This window comes from Arvicanthis niloticus, chromosome 4, assembly GCF_011762505.2.
Source record: "Arvicanthis niloticus isolate mArvNil1 chromosome 4, mArvNil1.pat.X, whole genome shotgun sequence".
NCBI classification, from domain to species: domain Eukaryota; kingdom Metazoa; phylum Chordata; class Mammalia; order Rodentia; family Muridae; genus Arvicanthis; species Arvicanthis niloticus.
Window position 1 is genome coordinate 19,229,124 of NC_047661.1, and position 22,782 is coordinate 19,251,905.

The window sequence follows — 22,782 nt, forward strand, 5'->3', positions numbered from 1 at the left end:
AGTCCATGTAAAAATGCCAGGTATAGTAGCAGGAATCTATAATCCCAGCACTGTGGAGGTGGTAACAGGACTATCCCTGGGACTCACTGGCCAGCCAGACCACCCTAAGATGAGCTCTGTGAAAGACCCTGTCTCATAGGAGGACATTACTGATGATGGCACCTAAGGGTGTCCTCTGGCCTCCACTTGCATATACATACACTTCATATATACATGAATACACATGCATTAAAAAAAATTGAAGTAGATTACTGATCCTGTATAGGGGATCAGTAGGTATAGGTATGTCTCATGGATACAGGATTAGCCAAACAGAAGCAACTAGACTTCTTTATCTTACACTAATGGCAGAAGCCTTTCAGATGAATCAGAGAAAGATGGACATGAGGGTGGTGTCAGGAAACAGGGAGCTCTCCTCACACCACCCCAACACTGTTTTGTAAAGTGCTTTAGCAGAGGAAACAAAAGAAAATGTGATACTTACCTCACAGTTTGTCGCTGCTGGTCAGCATATCTGATCTGTGAGGTAAGCATGGCTTTGTGCACTTTAATTTCTTCAGCTCTTTCTTCCATGGCTGTGCACAGCTGCTGTTTCCTTTTCTCCAGAGAAAGGACCTCCTCTGCCTTGCTGTAAAGCATTTCTCGAGCACGTTTAACTTCAAGCTTTAGAAGATTATCCTCGATCATCATATCCTACCAACATAAAATTTTCATGTATTGAAATGATTATTTCTATACAAAAACCATGGTATTTTTCTTTTCTATTTCAACAAAAGTAAAACCTGAAAACAAACATTTTTCAATTAGATCACTATGTGACATCTGCCAAATCATCTTTAATAATTCAAATTTAAGTTCAAGCTTTACTAGTATATATACAGTTGCCCATACAATCAAATGTACTGCATTTTTAGACTTCAAAATAGCTGTCACAAAATACTGTACAAATACATCTGTAGTTTAAAACCATCTTGTCATGTGTAGAGTATTGCATGGAAATCAATCAACTGACTTTCCAAGGGCACAACATAGAAGAAACAGCCTGGAGTATAAAATAAGTTGCTTCCCAAGCACAGCTTTCAGGATGCAAGAGATGAGATCCCTACATCTCACATGCACAGAGCGATGAATAAGAAAACCTAATGCTACAGACAGAAATCAATACAATAGAGAGCAACCCCTTGTCTGATTTTAGCCCAAGCTAGTAAGCATAAACAGTATAGAGTAAATGCCCTTGATTCTTAATGTTAAATGTTTTCTGTAAAAAAAAAAAAAAATTGAAATTTCAAAGGCAAATGAAAATATTGGCAATATTAAAAAATTATATAACAATTTTTTTAAAAATAATTAAAAATATAAACCCCTTAATAGAAAAAAATGAGCCAAGAATATAAACTGGCTAGTCAAAAGAAAATTATGGAACATAATATAATTATAGAATATAATTTTATTTAGATATAAATTTAGTTTTAAGCTTTAAAGAAGTGTTTCCAAGTAAAAAGTACAAACTAAAACAGTGAGATTTCCATATTTTTCCATCAACTTGGAAACATGACCCAGCCCCAGTGATGGTAAACTAGTGTTACACTGGCTGGTGGAAGAGTAGTAGTGGAGCCATCTAGAAAACAATTTGGCTTAAATATAGTTTCAAGTGCCTAAAATACTCATGTTTAGCTTAATTACAGATAGGAATTACTCCAAACAACTGAGCAACTGTACAATACACTGTGGACTACAGCACTTACATACGATATCAGAACGTCAGAAATAACAGTACCAGACCACAAGATACTTAAATAGCTTATGCTAAGCTCATAAACTGCCCCTGTAGAAAATGCTGGAGAATTAATTTTAAAGAAGAGTTGATGATACAGGAAATGTATAATATATCAAACATTTGAAAATACAAGATAGAGTAATTTTCTTTTTTAAAACTAGGTAATGCTGTGCCTATTAAAACTGAATCTTGAATACAGTGGTTATGGCTGGTTTTCTCCTTAATTACTTCCTTGTTTTCCATTTTCCTGCACTTCCCATTCCTGTGGAAGCATGTGGCTTTTTAACTACGTGGACAGATTCATCACACCTCTTTCACTGCTTTGGCCTTGCTCAGCTCCTTCTCGGATCTGTCAACGAAAAGGTGCAGTTCACTTATTTTGTTCATGAGAGACTCTTTCTCATCATTGTTTTTACTGTTTGACTTCTTAATGAAGTAGAGGTCATTCTGTAAAAAGAAGGGATGGTACATATGCTTTAAACGATGAAATAAATAGCAGATAGCAATAACTATGCCATGCATTAGGAGTTCCAACCTCTCATATCACTTCAAACTATGCAGAATTTCACATAAATTCAAATGTATGAACACAGAAACATAAATTCTATCATTGGTGTTTTGGGGTTAGCCTGAGAGCAACAGTTCTAAGAAGTATTATGTATGGTTCCAATTCAGTCTGATGTTCAAGGTGCTCACCACCCAGGAGGAGAAAAGACCCTGGTAATAGCTCATTACAGAGCACCAAGTGTCAGGTGATAAAAACACTACAGGTCTCGAGAGCACTGAACTCTTGGAGAACAGTATGGCTCTAGGCTCAGGTGTCCATAATTCCACATCAGTTTCCTCATCTCTGAAATGGAAATAGGAGCAGCTCTTGTTCCAGGATTATTGTGAAATTAGGGATGTCACTGGGACAGCGCTCACAGGCAGTGTGAACTAAACACAGAGGTGCATGTGATCACATCTGCCTGCCAGGAAAAAAAAGAAAAATGTTTGATAAGGTTAAACTCCTCCAGACACATAGACAGGTCTTACATGCCAGGTGCCACTTTTTTAGTTTTAAGAGCTGACATTCCTCTTCCCACTCAGGACCCACCTTTGTGGTGTTAAGTCCCCACTAGGTTCCTGAGTCAACATTTCTAGTTATTATTGTAAGATTAAAAATTCTAAGGTATTCGTATTCTTCATCCTCCCTCCATCCTCTCGACTCTTCTCTGCTTTTCTCATTGTTTATATTTCTCTGAAGTATCAAGACTTAAAATTTCAGCCAAATCAAAACTGGAGGGAAAGTTTTGGCATAAATGTTGATTTCATAAAATTATATTTAGGACAAAATAATTAAGTTAATGTTATCTGTGGGGCAGCTAGGTGGCTCAAAGGGGAAAGGTGCTTGCTACAAAAAGATGCAAGCCAGAAAGTTCAATTCCCAGATCCTACATAAAAGTAGACAGAGAGAAATGACTGCAAGACTGTCCTCTGACCTCCACATACACACAATGGCACATATTCCCACACATATACATCATAAATAAAATAACAAAATAAACAAAAGTATTAACATGGTTTCAAGCTGAAACTGGTTTCCCTTCTAGATGGTAAGTGTTAGAGGAGAGTGAGACATCCCTCACACAAAGAAGCCCTCAGCCTGACCCCTGCCGAAAACACATCTCCATGGTTTACCCAGCTTCAACTTGGAAGTCACTTACATTTCTGTGAGTTTGTGTGTGAAACAACAGGCATAGCATGTGCACCAACCAGCTTCATAATGGCAAGAATAGCTGGAGTAGTTAAGAACACGAAGACACTGGGGGCTCCCCACACAGTGCATCTCAAAAGCCCACTTCTCATGATCTTTACAGTCAGGTACTACTCTAAATAGTCAAACAGCACCACGTGTGGAGAGTACCCAGCATGCATTGTTTCTGCTTTTTTTTTTTTTTTTTCTCCTTAGTTAATGGGAAAACACTCAGGAACATTAAAATAGCAGTACCCACATAACCTTGATATTCAAATGTGTGCCTGATCCCAAAATCTGTGTTATTTTCCAGAAAACCAAGGCACCACTCGGAAACCGTCATTGAAAACTATGTCATCAAGCTACAAAAATTATGTCATCAAGCTACAAACCACGAACTTAAATCAAAAGCTGTCATGTTAAATGTCTTGCTCTCAAGTAAATCAAGACAATTCTACTTATGACCACTAGAGGCCACTCATCACCAGCCTTTCCAACAGTGCTGCTGGGCTGTTTCATCCCTATCCCTGTATCTCCAACCCCCACCTCCAACCCATCCTTTCCTTTGCCCTCTCTCACAATTTAAACTTTAATAGATGTTTACCGTGCAACAAACATAATCAAATCCCTAAAACTGAAACCGTTTCCCTTCTAACTATAATTGTTTCCAACATTATAACTGTGTAGACAAATGGGAACAAATTAGTCATTAAAAAAGAAAGCTTCTTGATAGCATTTCAAAGCTAAGGACTAATTCAGTGACTTACTGTGGCAAAAAGTGGACTTTCACAACATTTTAAACAGTATGCTGTTGAAGAATTCTTTGAAGTCAAATGGATCAGAATTTAAACCTACCTCTCTGTGAACTCACTGTGCACCTCTGAACAAGGATCTTAGCCTATAAGTATAATCATCTTCTTTACAAGGCATTTATAAGAGTTAAGCAAAACAATATGGAAGAGACATGGGATACAACAGTTATACAAATTAAATGCTCAAGCGAAGAACATGACATTCTAAAGGTATAGAAACGCAAGCATTCATTATGTGTGTGGGTAGCTGGGAATCACTCTGACCACGTAGAGAATGTGTTGAACCCTCAGGATACGGAAACAGCATAAGAAAGGTAAGTTACATGGAGCTTCTTGATCTGTGCTTCCAAAAGGGAAAGTGTGGATTTTCTCTCATCCAATGTCTTCTTAAGTTCAAGGATTTTTGCTTCAAGGGCTTGCTTTTCCTCTGAATTAATTTCTCCTTTTAATCGTGACATTCTACGTTCTACTTGCTGAATGTAAAAATCCTGTTGATAGTTTTTAAAGAGAAGTTAGTGAATGTATACAAATAACAAAAGCCTCTCTGTTTAAATGTAGAAGCAACATCTGACATGTGCCCTTAACTTTGGTCTGGCATCATTAGCTATTAAAGTAAAGTTGGTCCCTTCAGCAAATCAGGATAAAATTCTTCCTAGCCTAAGGGGAGCAAAAGCAATGTTCAACAGTTAGGGGGCAGGACAGCAACACAAACTTCATTGTGCCACCTACTGCAGTGCCATCAGGGACCTTAGGAAATCATGGGATCTAAATAAGTGAGGCTTCCTGATGGACATTTTTCAAAGGATACAAGAGAAACCTGTCATGATAACCATGGAAAGCTCAACATATAGTGAGTTGGTTTTTCACTATATTTAGGCATCTTTAATATTGTGATATTGTGAAACTAAGAATTTTTTCAGACTAAAAAATTAAGATGAATGGGGGAGGTGTTAGAAAATAAACATGAACATGAAGGGTATGTAGGCAAGACTGAGGGAGAAGCCTGCCACTGCACTGTGCAGACAGGTGGGTGGCGGATGCTCAGGTCTGCAGACTGTTTACTGCAGGACCCACTGCTCCAGGTTCCATTAAAGCACAGTCCTTCCTCCCTCACCAGAGTGTCTGTCCCCTTGCCTATTTTAGATTAAAATTTAAAATAGTAGTTTTTAAGGCCTTCTCAAGCCTCTATTATCCTAGCATGGTAGCCAGCTGCCAGCACCTGCATGTTCATCTAGGATATCTTAGAACTCTTCATTCTCTTAGGGCACTGGGATAACTCAACTACCAGAGGCATGAAAGTCCTTACAGAAAAAATTCACCGAGAAGAGTATCTACCTGACTGTACATAATTTCCTGCTGCTTCAGGGTTTCAAAATCCAATTTGTGTAACCGTTGGTTAAGATGTTTCAGGGACGAACGGGTTCCTTCAATTTCTGATACCAGGGCTTTCTCTTTCGTTATCTCCTTCTGTAACTCTTGGACTTTCTTAAATAGCACGTCTTTTACTATGTTCAATTGAACCTCCACTTCCTGAAAAGAAATTGTAGGAATTACAACAGTTAGTTAAATTATAATAGCTTAAAATTTGTATTTACATGAACATTAAAATTTAGGAGCTCAAAGGCTCCTGTCAACATTGAACCCTTGAAAATACAAAATCTTCCCAAAGCTTTGGCCATTCCTCCCAATCTCTTATTTCCAGTGTTGGTAGGTGGGGTTGGTAGTTTTCTATTCTTGTGTTATTTGATCTACCATCCTAACTCCATTCAATATTGCCCTGGCCTCAGAACTAGACACCCTGTGAGTTCAGAATTCACTGAACAGTCTTGAGGATGTAAAAAAGAAAAGAAATCATACTGTCCAATTTGAAGCTTCTTAGGGCCACAGTTAGCCATCAGCTCTCCAGTAGGTAGGGACTAAGGATAAATACTCCTTCTATGGTGTAAGCACACCGACAGTGGGAAATTTCAAACTACTGGTATAGTCACACTACCACAGAGATGGCATACAGAAGCAAACTAACATAGATGACTAATGTAAGAGATGTCATTTTAACCTCAAGTACACAACTAGTCATAGAATATAATTTACAAATGATGAATGCTATTTGTTACTTCTGACTTGAATATTAATTATAAGTCTACATACAATTTAGGTTTTAATAGTTTCTGGTTTTAGTAATGAACTTAACAAAAAAAATCTGAAAATTTAACTGCTGGCTCTTGAGAATGCATAGGACTCAGTGCCAATCAAACCCTGGTCCGGCCCCTCACTAAGCCTTTGCAATGCTTGGTCTCTCCTCTGTGCTGGCTTCAAGGAAAGAGAAGGGTATTTCTGATCCTGACACTCCTCAAGGACCTACCTTGACCTGAATGCTTCATGACCAACACATTCCCTTTAACCTACCAACCCCCAGGCCAACTACAAGTTACCACTTTTAAATACTAAAATAATTTTCCCTCATAACCACGTTCCCCCTCTGTAGTCAATGAACCTCAATGTGAAATAAAACAAACCCATGACTAATGTGTACAAATTTTCACAAATCAAGAAATAACCAATAACTGATGTGGTATTTCTCGTGTAATTGTCATTTCTCACTGAACTCAGGACCTTCTCAAAGATTGCTCACAAAATTTGAAAGCCTGGTGACAAAATCCATTGAGCTTTTCCTGAAACAAACACGGAGGCAAGCACAATAATAGTGGGGTTTTCTTCCCATCTCCAAGCTCCTGGAATAACGACTCTGAGACTCAAATTGTATTTACAAATTCCTTCACCATAAGTTTTGGTTTTTCCCCAATTAAATCATAACTTGATAAACTATTTATCCTAATCTAAGTTCTGCCAAGTGGCTGGCTACCTCTGCTCAGTGCCCATGCTTCTGACTTTATGTTCCTGGGTGGAAACCCCCACACCTCACTTTGTCTCAGAACCCTTTCTTCCTCCTAGAACTCCCGCCTTCTATTTCCTGCCTCAGCTACAGTCCGAACAGCTTTATTTGACAGATGAAGTTTCCAAACAAACATAGGAGATTCCTTCTACAGAGCACAGCCCTCTAACAAATCATTGGTATATCTATCTGCATCAATAATCATATTTTCAAGTTCATCTATTTTTCTTTGTTAAGTGTAAGGTTTTTTTAAATGTCTTTTCCGTGGTACAGTTTCCAATCCTCTTTATGTCTTCTTTATGGAGGCCTGGGCATCTACCTACTTTCATTTCCTTCAATTAAGAACTTCATTTCGCACTGCTTAGCTACCAACATATTCCAATACCTACCATGTGTCTTCAAGTGATTTTATTTATTTACTTCAGTTTTCATTGACAGTTTCATACATTTGTATACTGAATTGTAGTCATTTCACCTTGATTTCTTATCCCATAGTCCCATCCCTCTCTTACTGGTACCTTTTTTCCTGATGAGTCTATCTCCTTCTTTCACAACTTCTTGTTTGTTTGTTTGCTTGCTTGCTTGCTTGCTTGCTTGCTTGCTTGCTTGGAGACAGGGTCTCATTATTTAACTCTGGCAATCCTGTAACTATGTAGACCAGGCTGGCCTCAAACTCACAGAGATCCACCTGCCTCTGCCTCTTAAGTGCTGGGATTAAAAGTGTGTGCCCTACACCAGGCCTTCTATGACTTCTTTGGGTGTGAGGTCACTGAGTTTAGAGTTACTTGCCTGAGCATGGGTTGAAGTTACTCAGTGGAGCATGGGCAACTTCTGTGTGGCTATACCCCTGAAGAGGGTGAGAGCCCTGGCAACAAGCATTAATTGCCAGTCATCTTTCTGGGAGAAGCGGGCCTCGTGGACTCTACCTCCATCCATGATGAAATGTTGATGGTCCCAATACATGTAAGTCTTATACAGACAACATCTACAATGAACTCAGTTTACCTGATTTGTTTTTAATGTCACAACTTTATTATCCTCTGTGATCTAGTTCATATACTTTTGGTCCTTCAAGAATTTTTTCAGCTCTCATAACTATCTATGTTTGTACCATAGAAAAACATGTTCTTAAGGCAAGGTGAAACAAAAAGGCATGATTTGGACTTAACTACCACTCTGGCCAAATGGTGTTGTTACCTGGGAATTCAGAGCACACTGAGGGGCCAAGCATCATCAGATGCAAGCAGAGTCATATTTTATATGATCTAATCAAGTACTCAGAGATTACTCCATTTTCATTATCCCTTCACTTCCTTCATCAACAAAAGATGACAGAAAAATCTGGAAGCAGGGCTACCATGCCAAAAACATTCAAGATTCCGAAGAGAAAATGGCAAGCAACCTCCTCAGTTTTCTTAAAAGTTGGATTTACTGTCACTAGCACACTAGAGACTGGCTGAAGAAGAGGCCCAAATAATTAGTGAAATGGTACCATTTCACAGGCGTCTTGCCAAAAATGCTCCTGGGCTGTAAGAGGTTAAAACAATGATGGAATACTGACAATGGGCCAAGGAATGAGGGGAGGGTTTGATCACGAATACACACAACAGAATAAGAAGGAGGCAGAATGCTGTCAAATAAGGACACTTGCTAAGAGGTGTGCTTCAGCACACTGACCAGACAGGGTGGGGGATCATGGGCAAACAGGCACCAGAAGGGAATGGGCTGCAGGGCACAGTGAGGGGCTGCCTTTAGAACCAGGGCCCTCTGAGACTTCACAGTTCTTTAATTCTGAACACAAAGTACTTCACTCTCTGGAAAATTGCTGTGCTTCTGTAAGAATCCAAAACAAGGCTTACCTTCAAACCTTTCTCCTCTTCTTTCAGCATGTCTTCCATGTTGGTAGCTTTCTCTTCAATGGATATGGTCTTCTCGGTTAACATCTTTAATTTATGTTTTATAACCTCATTGTGATGTTTAAGTTTTTGTAATCTAAATAATGTTTGTAAGGAAATATAGAAAACATGCTTAAAAGAGTATTTAGTACATACACATAAGAATGGTTGCTTCTGCTGCAAACATTTTCATTACCATCGTGTATCTGGTAGGCTATGAAACTATTGCTCTGAGCCTCTCTGATGAAAAACAGAACAAAACAAGAACATCTGGAGCTTGATAATGGAGCAAATAAGGTGAGTGGAGCTCAGTGGGCTGGGGCGAGGTTCAGTAGGCAGGGGTGGGGCTCAGTGGGATGGGATGGAGCTCGATGAGTTAGGACAGAGCTCATTGGCCTGGAGTGGACAGTGAGCTGGGGTGGAGCTCAGTGAGCTGGGGTGGAGCTCAGTGAGCTGGGGTGGAGCTCAGTCAGCAGGGGTGGAGCTCAGTGAGCTGGGGTGGAGCTCAGTCAGCAGGGGTGGAGCTCAGTCAGCAGGGGTGGAGCTCAGTCAGCAGGGGTGGAGCTCAGTGAGCTGGGGTGGAGCTCAGTCAGCAGGGGTGGAGCTCAGTCAGCAGGGGTGGAGCTCAGTGAGCTGGGGTGGAGCTCAGTGAGCCGGGGTGACACTGAGTAGTAAAATGTTTCCCTAACACATTCAAGACTCTAGGTTTCATACCTAGCACCACCAAAAAAAGAACGTTAACAGTTATAATCTTGCATGCATTTACTAAAATAATTTTAACCACTAAAATTTTCTAAATATAGACCAAAAATATATTTAACATTTACATACATTTATATGGGTTTTCTTACCTCACTGTTTCATCAAGGATGTCCTTTTTTACTTTGGAAATGTTTTTCCTCAGAGCTTGTAAATCACTGGATGTTCTATTGAGAGTGGTTTTTAAAGTATCCAGCTATTTATCATTAGACAGAAAAAAAATTACATTTCCACATTCAATAAGTTCCTTTTCTGAGAAATGCTATTGTTCCTACTTTAAGTTCTGACCTTAAAATACCACCTACAAAAATAGCAACATTGTGTAATTAATGCATATCTGTGGACCTTCTTCATCCCCACATCAAATTTTAGATGACTTTTTGTTTCATAACATGAAAAAAATGATAGATATCTTCATATATAAAATGTAAAAATAAGTAGTCACTATACCTGCTCAGGGGTAATATGACTGGATCAGTGGTTCTCAACCTCTCTAGTGCTTTGCCCTTTAATACAGTTCCTCATGTTGTAGTGACCCCAACCATAAATAATTTCCATTGCTACTTCATAAATGTAATTTTGCTACTGTTATGAATCATACTGTAAGTATCTAGTTTACAGGATATCTGATGTGTGACACCTGTGAAAGGGGATCACAACTCACAGGTTGAGAAGCACTGCTGTAGATGCCCTGGTGTGAAGAGATAACCTGTCAGAAGAGCCTGACAAAAGCAGCTAGACATGAAACATCCAAATTCAGCCCACCCACCTCCCTGCACCCATCCTCCATGACACACACCTCACACCTATCCTCCATGACACACACCTCACACCTATCCTCCATGACACACACCTCACACCTATCCTCCATGACACACACTTCACACCTATCCTCCATGACACACACTTTATACACATGCTACAGTGACACACACCTCACACCTATACTCCAGTGACACAAACCTCACACCTATTCTCCATGACACATACCTCATCCACACCCTACAGTGACACACACCTCATACACACCCTACAGTGACACACACCTCATACACACCCTACAGTGACATTTCACACCATCCTCCACACATTTGACTATTAATCTAAATTACTTCAAACAGAAAATCTAAGATATACCCAGGAGAGCCACTACTAGGCAATATGTAACAGTAGTTCAATAACTAGCTCTCTAAGGAACGCCATGCTGACTTCCACAGTGATAATGTAAGTTTACCTTCTCCCCAGTGGTGAATAAGAATTCTTCCAACATGGAAAAAGATAAAACAACCCTGAAATGCATAGGGGGCTATAAAATAAGTATATAAACAACCTAGAGCAATCTTGAACAAGAAAAATGACGCTTGGGCAATTATACTTCCTACTTTCCAGCTACAGCAGTCAGAACAGTATGGAACTAGTCCCCACACAGACACCTAGACCAACGGAACAGAGCAGAGGGCAAAATCAAATCCATGTGCTTGTATACATCAGTTGACTTCCTAGAAACTCCAACAGTGAAAGGTAGTGCCTTCCATAAATGGCTCTGGGAAAACCAGAGACCCACATTGTAAGATAATATCATGTATTGCTTAATGTAAATAATAAATAGAAATAACCATATGTTATTTCTCTTATAGAATCAACTCAGTATGGACTAAAGCCTTGAGGTGAGATCTACTACTACTTTATTTATTCAGAAAAAGACAGAGGAGCTCTATGACAAAAGTACAAGCCATGTAAGCAAAGGAAAGAAGCAGGACTTGCTCTCCTCTGCACAACTTAGGACACCAACACAACACATAGGCAACCTGCAGAACACTTCCAAACCACGGAGCCGATAAACACAAGCAACCCATGCTGCCAACTGGTAGTAAAAGCATAACAGTTATAAATGAGCAATGGTTCTGAACTGTCATTTTTCTGAAGAAATAGGCAAGAGGTATATAAAGCCAGTCAGCACCACTGAGTCTCAGGAAACACTACCCAATGTTACCATATCAAGTCAGAGCTGATGCTGCGAGTTGCATTTGCCACATAAAGGCAGCGTCAGTCAACACACACACACACACACACACACACACACACACACACGATTTAAGGGAAAGAGCCAGCAGGCCTCCCCAGTCAAATAGATCTTTGCCATTGACTGGGCACTCTGTATGACTGCTAGCCAGTGCTCGGGTGACACACCTCATCCTTCAGCTGACTTCTGTTGGCTTCGTGGCGCTGGTAGTCCATCCTGCACTTTGACACTTTCCGCTCAGCAACAGAAATTCTTCTCTCATATTCTACGTTGTTCCCAACCTCATTCTCCAGAAACTTGATCTTCTCTCGCACCACGCCTTCTTTTTCTCTTGTTTCCTGCTTTATCCGTGCCAATGCCTGAAGATGGAGACAAATGTATACACTCAAGTATTCAATAAGTTCCAACTGAAACAGAAGGGGGTTAAGTTTTCATTTTTTATATTCAATACTTACTTTTTATTTTAAGAAGTCTTTACAAATATGTTTGCTGTTGTGGGAAATGTTTTGTTACTGTTGTTTGGAGACAGGGTCTCACTGTGGCCTTGGGTAGCCTGGAAGTCTCTATTAAGGCTCACCTTAATCCCACAAAGCTCTGTCAGGAGTTAAAATGTATGCCATCACACCTAGCTAAAATAGGGTGGAGCTGTCAGTATGCTACATCTGAATATCTATGAATACACATCGTTGAATGTCATTATATTTTCTTTCATCTGTCTGGAAGAGCTGAAGAGCAAGGAAATGGTTAGGCCTTTATACAGAAAGGAAAAGCTCTCCAAAAAGAAACAAAAACAGAAATAGTACTGGATAGTTTACACACAGAATTTTAGGCCTCAGTGAAATTTTCTAAATACTGTCTAGACTCCTGATTTTTCATCTTTTAAAAATAACATTTAACCAGATATGGTGCACATGACACTCAGGAGGCTTCGAGGAATAGTTCCAGTTTGAAGCAGCCTTGAACGCATGGCTCAAGGCCAGCCTAGACTCCACAAAGAGACAGACCCTGTATCAACAAAACAGCACGTAACAAAAATACATCATTGGCTATTGGTTTCCATAAAAATGTCCTCACTTAGGCTATTTGATGGTCTTGAAATTGCAATAATAAAAACAATCCCCAGAGTTTGTACCGTATTTAAATGAGAACACGAAGAACATAACCCCTATCTGGCAGGAGCCACTGACTATATTATGTACAGGTAGTACTGCCTTCACCCTGAGAACTAGCTTTCATGGTACTGAGAGGTGCCATGCAAGCTTCCAAAGCAAGGAATCAACCAACAGTCCATTTATGAGGCCTATGAACAACATCAATAAGCAGCATAGCACAAAAGCCCTAAGGGTGCAGTAGGGGCACTCACACCTTGGATGTAACCAACAGCTCTCTAATTGGATGTAAGGCCAACTTAAGCAGAAAATCATTCCTGGTATTAGAAACCTAGCCAACTACCCAGGGCTAGTGAAGTCCTGGATCTTGGGGGAGAACCTACACTTTATTAAACAGCCTAATCTCTAACTACATTCCAAACATTTGTCCTTAAATCCATAGATAAGTGTAGACTTCACCCTTCATCAAGGAAATTTCTTTGTGACAGTTGAGACCATTACCGAAAACCATAGCCAATCAAAATGCATGTTGTGGAGCCTAGTGTACTCCCACACCTAAGGCTAAGGGAACATTGAGAAGGAGAAGGGAAGAAATGATACAAGCCAGAAAGTCTGGGCATTTGCTGTGAGATTATGTCTCCTAGTAACATCAAAAACTACAACGGCAAAGTCTCACCAACATGATTACCTAAACCTAAGCTAAACAAGAATAACAGCATTAGATATTGTAAAGTGAATAAGGAAAAGACAACAAGGCCCCAGCCCTATAGAAAAAAACTACCAGGTACTAAGGAATGCTGAGAGGGAGGGGAATGGTTTTCCCCGGGGAAGAGCACACTAACTGGTTATCAAATACCACATGGTCCGCCCTGAAAACATGCATACAAGTAGCATCATACAGCCCGAGCAGGCTACAATTATATACATGTATATAATTGTATACATATATATAACATGAATATATATTCATTATATTTCATTTAATATATTCATAGTATATATATATATATATATATATATATATATTATGTATAACATAAATATATATTCATTATATTATATTTAATATTATATTTATATATATATATATATATATATATATATATATATATTCATGTAACAACAATTAATGAAAAAAGAGGCCATGAAATTGAAAGAGAGCAAAGAGGGGTATATGGAAAAGTTTGGAAGTAGGAAAGGAAAAGAATAATGTAATTATATCATAATCTCAAACATAAAGGAAATAATTAAAAACAAATGTGGGTGGAGACGTTTAAGTGTTTACTGTGGCTGAAACATCAAGTAGGAAGGATGGAATGGGAAGGGCTCATAACAAAAAAGGTTGAAATGTGACCCAAAAGAAAAGTTGGGAAAAAATAGGCTAGCCAAGTAGGGCCTTTAGGGTCAGACAGAGAAGAAACGCATATGCCAAGTTTAAAGCTTTTAGATAATGCACGACAGGGAAGCCTGCAGAGCTGGGAAGCAGATCAGATGGGATTTCTACCAGCGACCCAGGGCAACACAACTGAGGAATTCAAAGGAACACTTGTCTTAAATCATATTTAAGTTTCTGCAAAGGCGATTATATCAAATAACCAAATTTTAAGGTAGTGTTCTTACACGTTCTCCTTAACAGTTACCATTCTTAATGCAGTATTCTATATCACTAGTGTGCTGGTACAGCCAAGGACCATTGGACTCCTCTCAGCTTAACGGTTTCAAATGCTCCCTTGAAAGCTGTCGTCACATTGGCTTTCCTGCCACTTGGGCAGATAACTTAATGCTAACAACAGCAGGCAAGTTTCTTAACAGTGCTACTGATGATTAAGTGGGTCCCTGGATTTAACACAAACGTTACTTGGTAGCAAGATACAAGCTGGAGAAAAGAAAAAGGATGGGAAGAGAAGCCTAACCAAATAGTCTTGTGCTATATGCAAACCGCTGGCTGGAAACCTGTGATCCTGGACCTATTTGAGTCACATTACAAAACGGCTTGAGATTTAAAAGTAGCAGGATGCCAAGAAGTAGACACCAATATCAGCCTCAAGAATTAAGAATGAACATGGTGTGGTACTGAACTACAGTTATTCTGCAGAAACAACATTCAATCTCAATACATCCTCAGAGAAGACACTGGCTCCGACCTTCAAGGACTGATGCTGTTAAAACCAGAATGGCTCTGTCAGTCTTTTCAGGGAGGCACGGCCCTTCGGTCAATAAAACAAGCATCCCAGCCTTTTGTCAGAAGTCCAAACTGCCAGCACCTCTGCTCTTTGCCCTTTCATTCAGTAGATGAAGAGTGGCCTCAACACCTCTCCTGATGCTTTCTTTCTACCCTCAGTTTCTTCTTTTCAAGATCATCCCTCCTGATCTTCTAACAGTATCTACCAGCATCCCATTTCTTAATGATTACATCCAAGCGTTCTCCTAAATCACCACAGCCTGAATTACTACCACACCATCCCTGTCTCGCACGGGCTATGACTCATCATTGGTGCCATGGTTTCAAAACTGGACCACAGTAGCAGCCAGGACTTCTGTATTTCTTTCCCTGTCTGCATTATCTACCACAGCCATTTCTACATACCTATAACCTGGTGCCAAAGAGCAACAAGTGAAACCACGGGCTAGAATACTGGAAGGAAATCTCAGTTCTCAAGGATAACAGTACTATAAACAAATAACTTCCATGGAGGCCCACTGCTAAATGCTTTCCTTGGCTTGGAAAAACGTTTGCCAGAGCCATTAAATCTTGCTGAAAAGTGACTTTCAAACAGCAGCATGATTAGATAGGTACATAGATAGATAGATAGATAGATAGATAGATAGATAGATAGATAGATAGATGATAGATACATAGATAGATAGATAGATAGATAGATGATAGATACATAGATAGATAGATACATAGATAGATAGATACATAGATAGATAGATAGATAGATAGATAGATAGATAGATAGATAGATAATATTTTTTTTATTTTGTTATGGTGGTGGTTACTTAGTTGTGTTTGTTTTTGTTTGGTTTGGTTCAGTTTGGTTTGGAGTCAGGATCTCTCTATGTAGCCCTGACTGTCCTGAAACTAAATAGACCAGGCTGGCCTCAAACTCACAGAGGTCTGCCGGCCTCTGCCACCCAAATGCTAAGATTAAAAGTGTGTACCACCATCCCTGGCTATGATGTATATTTTAAATTGATGTGGTAAACGGGAGACAGCAGCACTCAGCATTGCGGCATTCGCGCCACCTCACCAGGGCACAGTTGTCTATCTCCTGATCCCGTCTCTGCATCTGCTCAATGGTACTCTCCCACTGCTGAATGAGCTCCTGGCGTTCTACATGAATCTTCCGGAAATCTTGTGCAGCTTTATCTAATTCTAACTGCAGAGCAAATAGAAGATGACACTTCCATTAATCTAAATGCTTTTGCAAATATCGCCTTGGAAGTTAAGAAGCAACAATCTCTGTAGACCAACCTGTGCACTTAGTGTCTCTGTTAGTTCACTGTCCAGAAGCTTCCTCTTCTCATTACACTCCATGGTCAGCTTTTCTAACTGCAGAGTCAGGGCCTATGACGTGGTTAAGTGGAAAATATTTATGATTATCTTATTTCAGTATTAAAGCTGGAATATAGCATATCTAGCATTCTGTATCATTACATCTTATGTAAACACTATCCAAACAATATAAAATGATATGTATTTTTCTTATGGTCTAGCTCCCAAAGCATTTTTGCATATGTCCCCATGAAAAAATGTACTTGTTTCTAAGATGGCTTTTAACACAAATTAGAAGAGAAATACAAACATAACCCGCCATTTAAAAATATTTAAAATAGTACATTTGGTATTTAATCTGCTAGAGAACTGCATGTATGTGACAGTATCACCAGTGGATGAGATTCTAGCTAGTAAATTTACACAGTGTAAATTTACAAGAAATAACTTATCAACTACAATATTATCTCAGATCAGGAGAACTTACATGGAATATTCAAATTAAATGTCAAAGTATCCAAAATTAATTAATAGTTTTAGGATGACTAGAACTTTCTCTCCTGAAATGCTTTGAAATGTCCTTTGAAGTCATAACTCAGGTTCCCGGTGGGTCATATGGCTTCAGAGGCAGCAACATGCTGGAGGACTTGACTGCACGTGGTTTTTCTTGAGAAATGACACTTCATTTCAAAAAGCTCTCAGACAAAAGCCTGGCCTAAAACCTTCAAGGACAGTTGCCTCTAAAATCAGTAACTACAACCTCATGTTTTAAAGGTTGACTTAGGAAAAAAGCAGTTCTAGCAATCCCTAACGTCTCACCCTGATTTTGTTATCGTCTTGCTTAGAGTACTTGTGAAGGGTGAGAGAGTCACTGTCTTTGTGAGCAGATTCTTCTAGCCAGGCCTCCAGTGCTTGCTGGTCCCAGTTCATCTGACATTTCAAGCCATCCAGCTTTTGTGTAGCTTTAAATATAGCGTTCTACTTTCCAAGGAACAGAAAAGGACAGGCAATAACAAGACATTATGTATTATGCAAACATAATAACACATGCATTATACTACCAAACAAATAGAGAAAGCCAGGCTCTGCCTTCCACGTGTTTGTGGCACAGTATGTTCAATTCTATCACTACCATGCTTGAATTTTAATTCCTTAGGTATAAAACAGAGGTGATCAGACAAGGTCAAAAACAGTTGGTTAAGTCACGGTTCTTGTGAAAAAGCTTTATGGCAATTCTTTCATAGAGAACTCATTAGATTCCAAACCAAAGCCATCCCAAATATGTGAGAGTGTAGGGATCAGTTAAACCAGCTTGCTTTCATGCTTGCTTAAACATATGACAAAGTCAGCCCATTTCCAGTCATGTCTGCTACCCTAAAAAGGTCTCTTATATGGAGATTTGGGAGCATTTCCAATTGAAGTAAATACAATAGAGGGTATAAATTATTTCTGTAAATGGTGTCACTTAATGAATCTATAACCACAAAAGAAAAACCATGTAAGTAAATCTCAGCGGAATCTCCCTGGAGAGGGCTGGTACAGCAGCAGGACAGCAGCAAGCCACACCCACTTCCTTGTCGCTCTTGCGCTCCCGAATGATGGCTATCTCCTTCTCCAGCAGTTGGATCTCATCCTTGACTCGCCCCAGCTCTCGTTCCGCAATGGCCTTAAAATGTTCTTCGCTTTCGATTTCATTCTCCCTTGCTTTGTAAAGAGACTGAAGAATAACAGAAGGACTTTATGTTTCTAAAGTATAAAATATAATACATTACTACACAAAACATCCCCAACCCAATTGCTCAGATTAAACACAGTTCACTCCACCAGGGTGGGATCTCCCCCAATGTAGCCCTGGCTCCTGTGCAGCTGTCTCTCACCGCTGAGCGATAAGCAGGTTAGCCATGTACTTCCCAGAGGACTACGGTCAGGAGTCCAGGTATTATACGGCAGAAACTAAAGAGAAGAAGCTGGTAAGGTGAGAGCTAGAAGCTGTAATTCATCCTTACCGAAAAGTGAGAAATATTGGTTATAAATAATTGAGAAAATGGGGTTTATATTGTATTAATCACTAGCTCTACTGAATAGAGACAAGTTTGAGGTAACTATTTACATACTGGGGGAGTGAACATCTCTTAGAATGTATTAGTACAGAGTGATGTCTTTGTACTTAGCTCTGTTGATTAAAAGACTATTTTCCGGCTCGAGAGCCCTTCAAGGGTGAGCTCTCAATGTTTATTGTACAGTATCAAAGCTGCTAGCCCTGAGTGAAGCTACTGACTTTGGTCTCTATAATCCAGGTTTCATGGTATTAAGGTGTTCTCACAGAAATCCTTTGTTCCTCCCATCCTAACTCAGTAGCATAGTAAGGAGTTGAGAAGACATAGTTTATCAGTTACTCATCAAATCTGGAAGAATCCTAAGTATTGTTTAGAAAACTAATTAAATGCAAAACTTTTATTAGAATTTATAATAAAAGCCAATAAGGTTCATAATTACCTTTATTGGATATAAAGTGTTTATAAAACATGGCTTTGTCCATTTTAATGTAACTATTTCTCAAATTAATTTTTTGAGGTGGAAACTGTAATGTTTCCAGTGCTGACGTGTGCTGGGGTCTGCGCTCCTGTGGTGTCTACATAGCCGCGCCACTTTGACTGAAGTGGATTTGTACTAATATTGCTTTTTATGATTTATTTTTTGTATTTTATTTATGTGTCTATGCACATGGCTCATGGCACATGGCTCATGGAGGCCAGAAGATGCCAGTCCCTAAAGAACTGGAGTTACAAGTGATTGTAAAATTTTCAACATGGGTGCTGGGAGCTGAACTTTTGGATCCTCTGGGAGCTCAGCAAACTTTTTTTTTTAATTTATTTTTATTGGATATTATATTTACATTTCAGATTTTATCCCCTAAACCACCCAGGAACCTCCTATCCCATCCCCCCTCCTCATGCTTCTATGAGGATGTGCCCCCATCTACCCCCCCACTCCACCCCCAACTCGGTGGTCAGCCTTCATGGGACCAAGAATCTCCTCTCCCACCTATGCCCGACAAGGCCATCCTCCCCTTCATGTACAGATGGAGTCATGGGTCCCTCCCTATGTGCTCCCAGGCTGGTGGTTTAGACCCTGGGAGCTCTGGCTGGTTGGTATTGTTGCTCTCCTCATGGGGCCACAAATCCTTTCTGCTCCTTCAGTCTTCTTTCTAACTTCTCCATTGGGAAACCCTTGATCAGATCAGTGGTTAGCTGTGAGCATCGGCCTCTGAATGTGTCAGCCTTTGGTAGACCTCTAAGGAGACAGCTATATCAGGCTTTTGCTCAGCAAACATTCTTAACAGCTGAGCCAAACTCTCTTAGCCCCTGTGATAGTGTCTAAAATGAGTTTTGTCTTCCCCTCTTATCTGACAAGTCTTCTAAACATAAGAATGTCATTACTGGCACTAGGATTTCAATTCCTAGAACCAGATGTGACAGCACACATTTGTAATCACAGCCACCTGGGAGTCTAGTGTACAAAGATCGTATGTTTAAGACTGGCTCTATAGAAAGACAGTGTCATAAGAAAAAAATAAAACTCTAGTCTTGACCTATACTAAAATACCATGTCACTGCAGGGACTGCAGCAGACCAGTACCCAAAGTGAGCCAGAGGTCCATGCTGGACAACTAAACTGGAGACAGAAGCTCTGACAGCCACATAACAGCTTTGTCTGCCTTCAGTCACTCTGCAATGCCCCCCAGAGCACCCTCCCTATGCTGGTCTGCCAGTTAACACTCTGAGAGAGCTTGGTGGTGATTTCTTCTTCAATGAATCTGCTGACAATTAATAACAGTACTTAAGTTTCTCAAAACATTCTTTCTGTCTCCTTCAGGTTCAAAACTATGTTCATAATCATTTGACTAGGATGGGATTTCCTGTTATATCTCTAACATAAAATCATAAGAGCAAATGTGGCACTTAATACCCAATGACTAAACACAACAATATTCCTGTACCTGTGTAAATAAAAATTCTTGATTGACATTTTTAAGGTGAGAAGTCATAGAATTAATTCGATCTTCATAGTCACGAAGCTGATCTTGCAGGTTTGATTTTTCCTTGTGTAGCTTTGATAACTGTAAGTAACAAACCCATGATTAAAATACAACCTAAATCTTCATTTTCTTTGTATTATAGTCAGTTTGAGATACTATAACATAAATACCAGAGACTTGATACCTTAAACAACAGAAATATATGTCACAATTATGCAGGCTAAGAATTGCAAGATTCTTAATAAGGCCCTTCTTCTTACTTTGCAAACAAATATCTTCTTACTGTATCTAAATATGACAGAGAGATTATCTCTCTCTTTTTTCTTTCTATAAGAGAACTGATTAATTTATGAGAGCTCCACCTTTGGAGTGGTTTGAATGAGAATGGCCCCATAGACTTATGTTTGAATACTTCCTAGTTAGTAGAACTGTTTAGGAAGGATTTGGAGGTGTGGCTTTGGAGAAAGTGTGTCACTGTGGGTGGGCCTGAGGCTTTTAAAGACTCATACCATTTCTAGTATGTTCTCTGCCTCCTGCTTACATTTTGAGATTGAGATGTCAGCTATTCCTGCTGCCATTGATCGTGACCCTTACAAAGCTGCTAACCCTCTAAGCCTAATTAAATGCCTTCTTTAATAAGTTTCCTTGACCATGGTGTTTTATTACAGCAATGGAAAAGCAATGAGAATAAACATCCCTTCAGATATCCTATCTCCCAAACACCATTGCACTGAAAATTAGGACATTAAAGTTTTGGAAGGACACAAATATCCAGTACATACCATCTTGGTATTTTTAAATTTCCACAGGAACTTCTTAAAACTCTACTGATCTTTTAAATGTAAATAATGTTGTCATCTAGAGATTATTTTGGGGATATTAGTATTCTAGTTCATGTGGCATGCACTTCTCATACAGCAAGGTTACCTCCCTGTAGAGCAAAAGGGAAATCCTATTTCATCGCTAATCTGTGGGCTGTCTTATTATCTTAGATTTCTATCACTGTGATAAACAACATGACCCAAAGTCACAGTTTGTTTCATCTTACACTTCCAGATAACAACTCTTCATTGATGAAACTGGTACAGGAACCCAAGCAGGGAAAATAACTTGGAGGTAGGAACTGAAGCACAGACCATGGAGGAATGCTATTTACTGATTGTTCTTCACAGGTTGCTTAGCTTGCTTTCATATACAACCTAGGACCATAAGTGACACTACCCATAGTAAGTGCAGCCCTCCTGCATGAATCATTAGTCACAAAAATGCCCTACAGACTTGATTGACTACAGACCAAGCTTATGGAGATATTTTCTCAGTTCAAGTTCCCTCCTCTCAGGTGCTTCCAGCTTGTGTTGACAAAAAGAAGGAGGGAGGAGGAGGGGGAAGGGAGGAAAAGAGAAGGAAAGAGGAGGGAGGGAGGGAAGGAAGGAAGGGAGGGAGGGAGGGAGGGAGGAAGGAAGGAAGGAAGGAAGGAAGGAAGGAAGGAAAGAAAGGACTTTGCTCTGCAACCATACACATAAAAAGCCAGCCATGGTGACATGCTCCTGTAACCCTAGCATTAAGGAAACAGAGATGGGAGAATTTTTTAGACTTACTAGTCTGCCATCTTAGACTAATCTTGTAGCCCCAGATCCCAATAAAAGATCCTACCTCAAAAAGTAAAGTAGAGGAGCCTGGGGAATGACACTTAAGTTTGATCGCTGGCCTCTGCACGCATGCACACATATGTACACTATTCAGTCACATCCACCACCCACATCACAAACATATACCCCCCCCAAAAGAATGAAGGGTAATGCAACAGAAGGGGGAGCATAAAAACTACAAGATAAGAACCTTACGTTCAAATACTAACTGTAGACCCAGCAGGACTGCTCTCCCAAATACCTCTTATACAATCACATAATATATTAATTATATGATGTCTCCTACCCATCTCATCTCTAGTTTGACAAGACACACATCAGGTTGGCTGGCTGACTCTAAACCTTCAACTGGCAGCTATGTCTCAGGCAACAGCAGTGATCTTTTCCTGTCCTAATGTTGACAGTCCTTAAGGGGAAATGCCCAATCCTAACCAGAGAAGAGAGCAGAGCAGAGCATTCTGGACGTTCCAGCCTTCTCAGCAGACTCACCCACAGGGTTTTCATGTTCACTATTCAGAGGGCAGAAAATATTCTCTTCGACTTTGTCAATTTGCACAAATCCTCGGTTCTTGGGCCCTCTTCCCCACACCCT

At 39.8% G+C, this 22,782-nt stretch overlaps 1 protein-coding gene across 3 annotated transcripts in view; it reads right to left on the reverse strand.

The window, feature by feature from the left end:
- Ccdc39 (coiled-coil domain 39 molecular ruler complex subunit) overlaps positions 1-22,782 on the reverse strand; it is a 32,662-nt gene that overhangs the window by 8,915 nt on the left and 965 nt on the right. For 2 of the 3 annotated variants that reach the window (XM_076932278.1, XM_034501295.2), the window contains exons 2-13: positions 20,503-20,622; positions 18,073-18,219; positions 17,322-17,480; positions 16,482-16,574; positions 16,258-16,386; positions 12,062-12,253; positions 9,964-10,067; positions 9,077-9,209; positions 5,660-5,854; positions 4,648-4,812; positions 2,087-2,224; positions 485-693 (exon numbers count right to left, since the gene is read on the reverse strand). In XM_076932278.1, coding sequence (XP_076788393.1) covers positions 485-693; positions 2,087-2,224; positions 4,648-4,812; positions 5,660-5,854; positions 9,077-9,209; positions 9,964-10,067; positions 12,062-12,253; positions 16,258-16,386; positions 16,482-16,574; positions 17,322-17,480; positions 18,073-18,219; positions 20,503-20,622 — 1,784 coding nt within the window. The remainder of the gene's footprint in view (positions 1-484; positions 694-2,086; positions 2,225-4,647; positions 4,813-5,659; positions 5,855-9,076; positions 9,210-9,963; positions 10,068-12,061; positions 12,254-16,257; positions 16,387-16,481; positions 16,575-17,321; positions 17,481-18,072; positions 18,220-20,502; positions 20,623-22,782) is intronic. The other variant, XM_076932277.1, reaches the window with a different exon arrangement.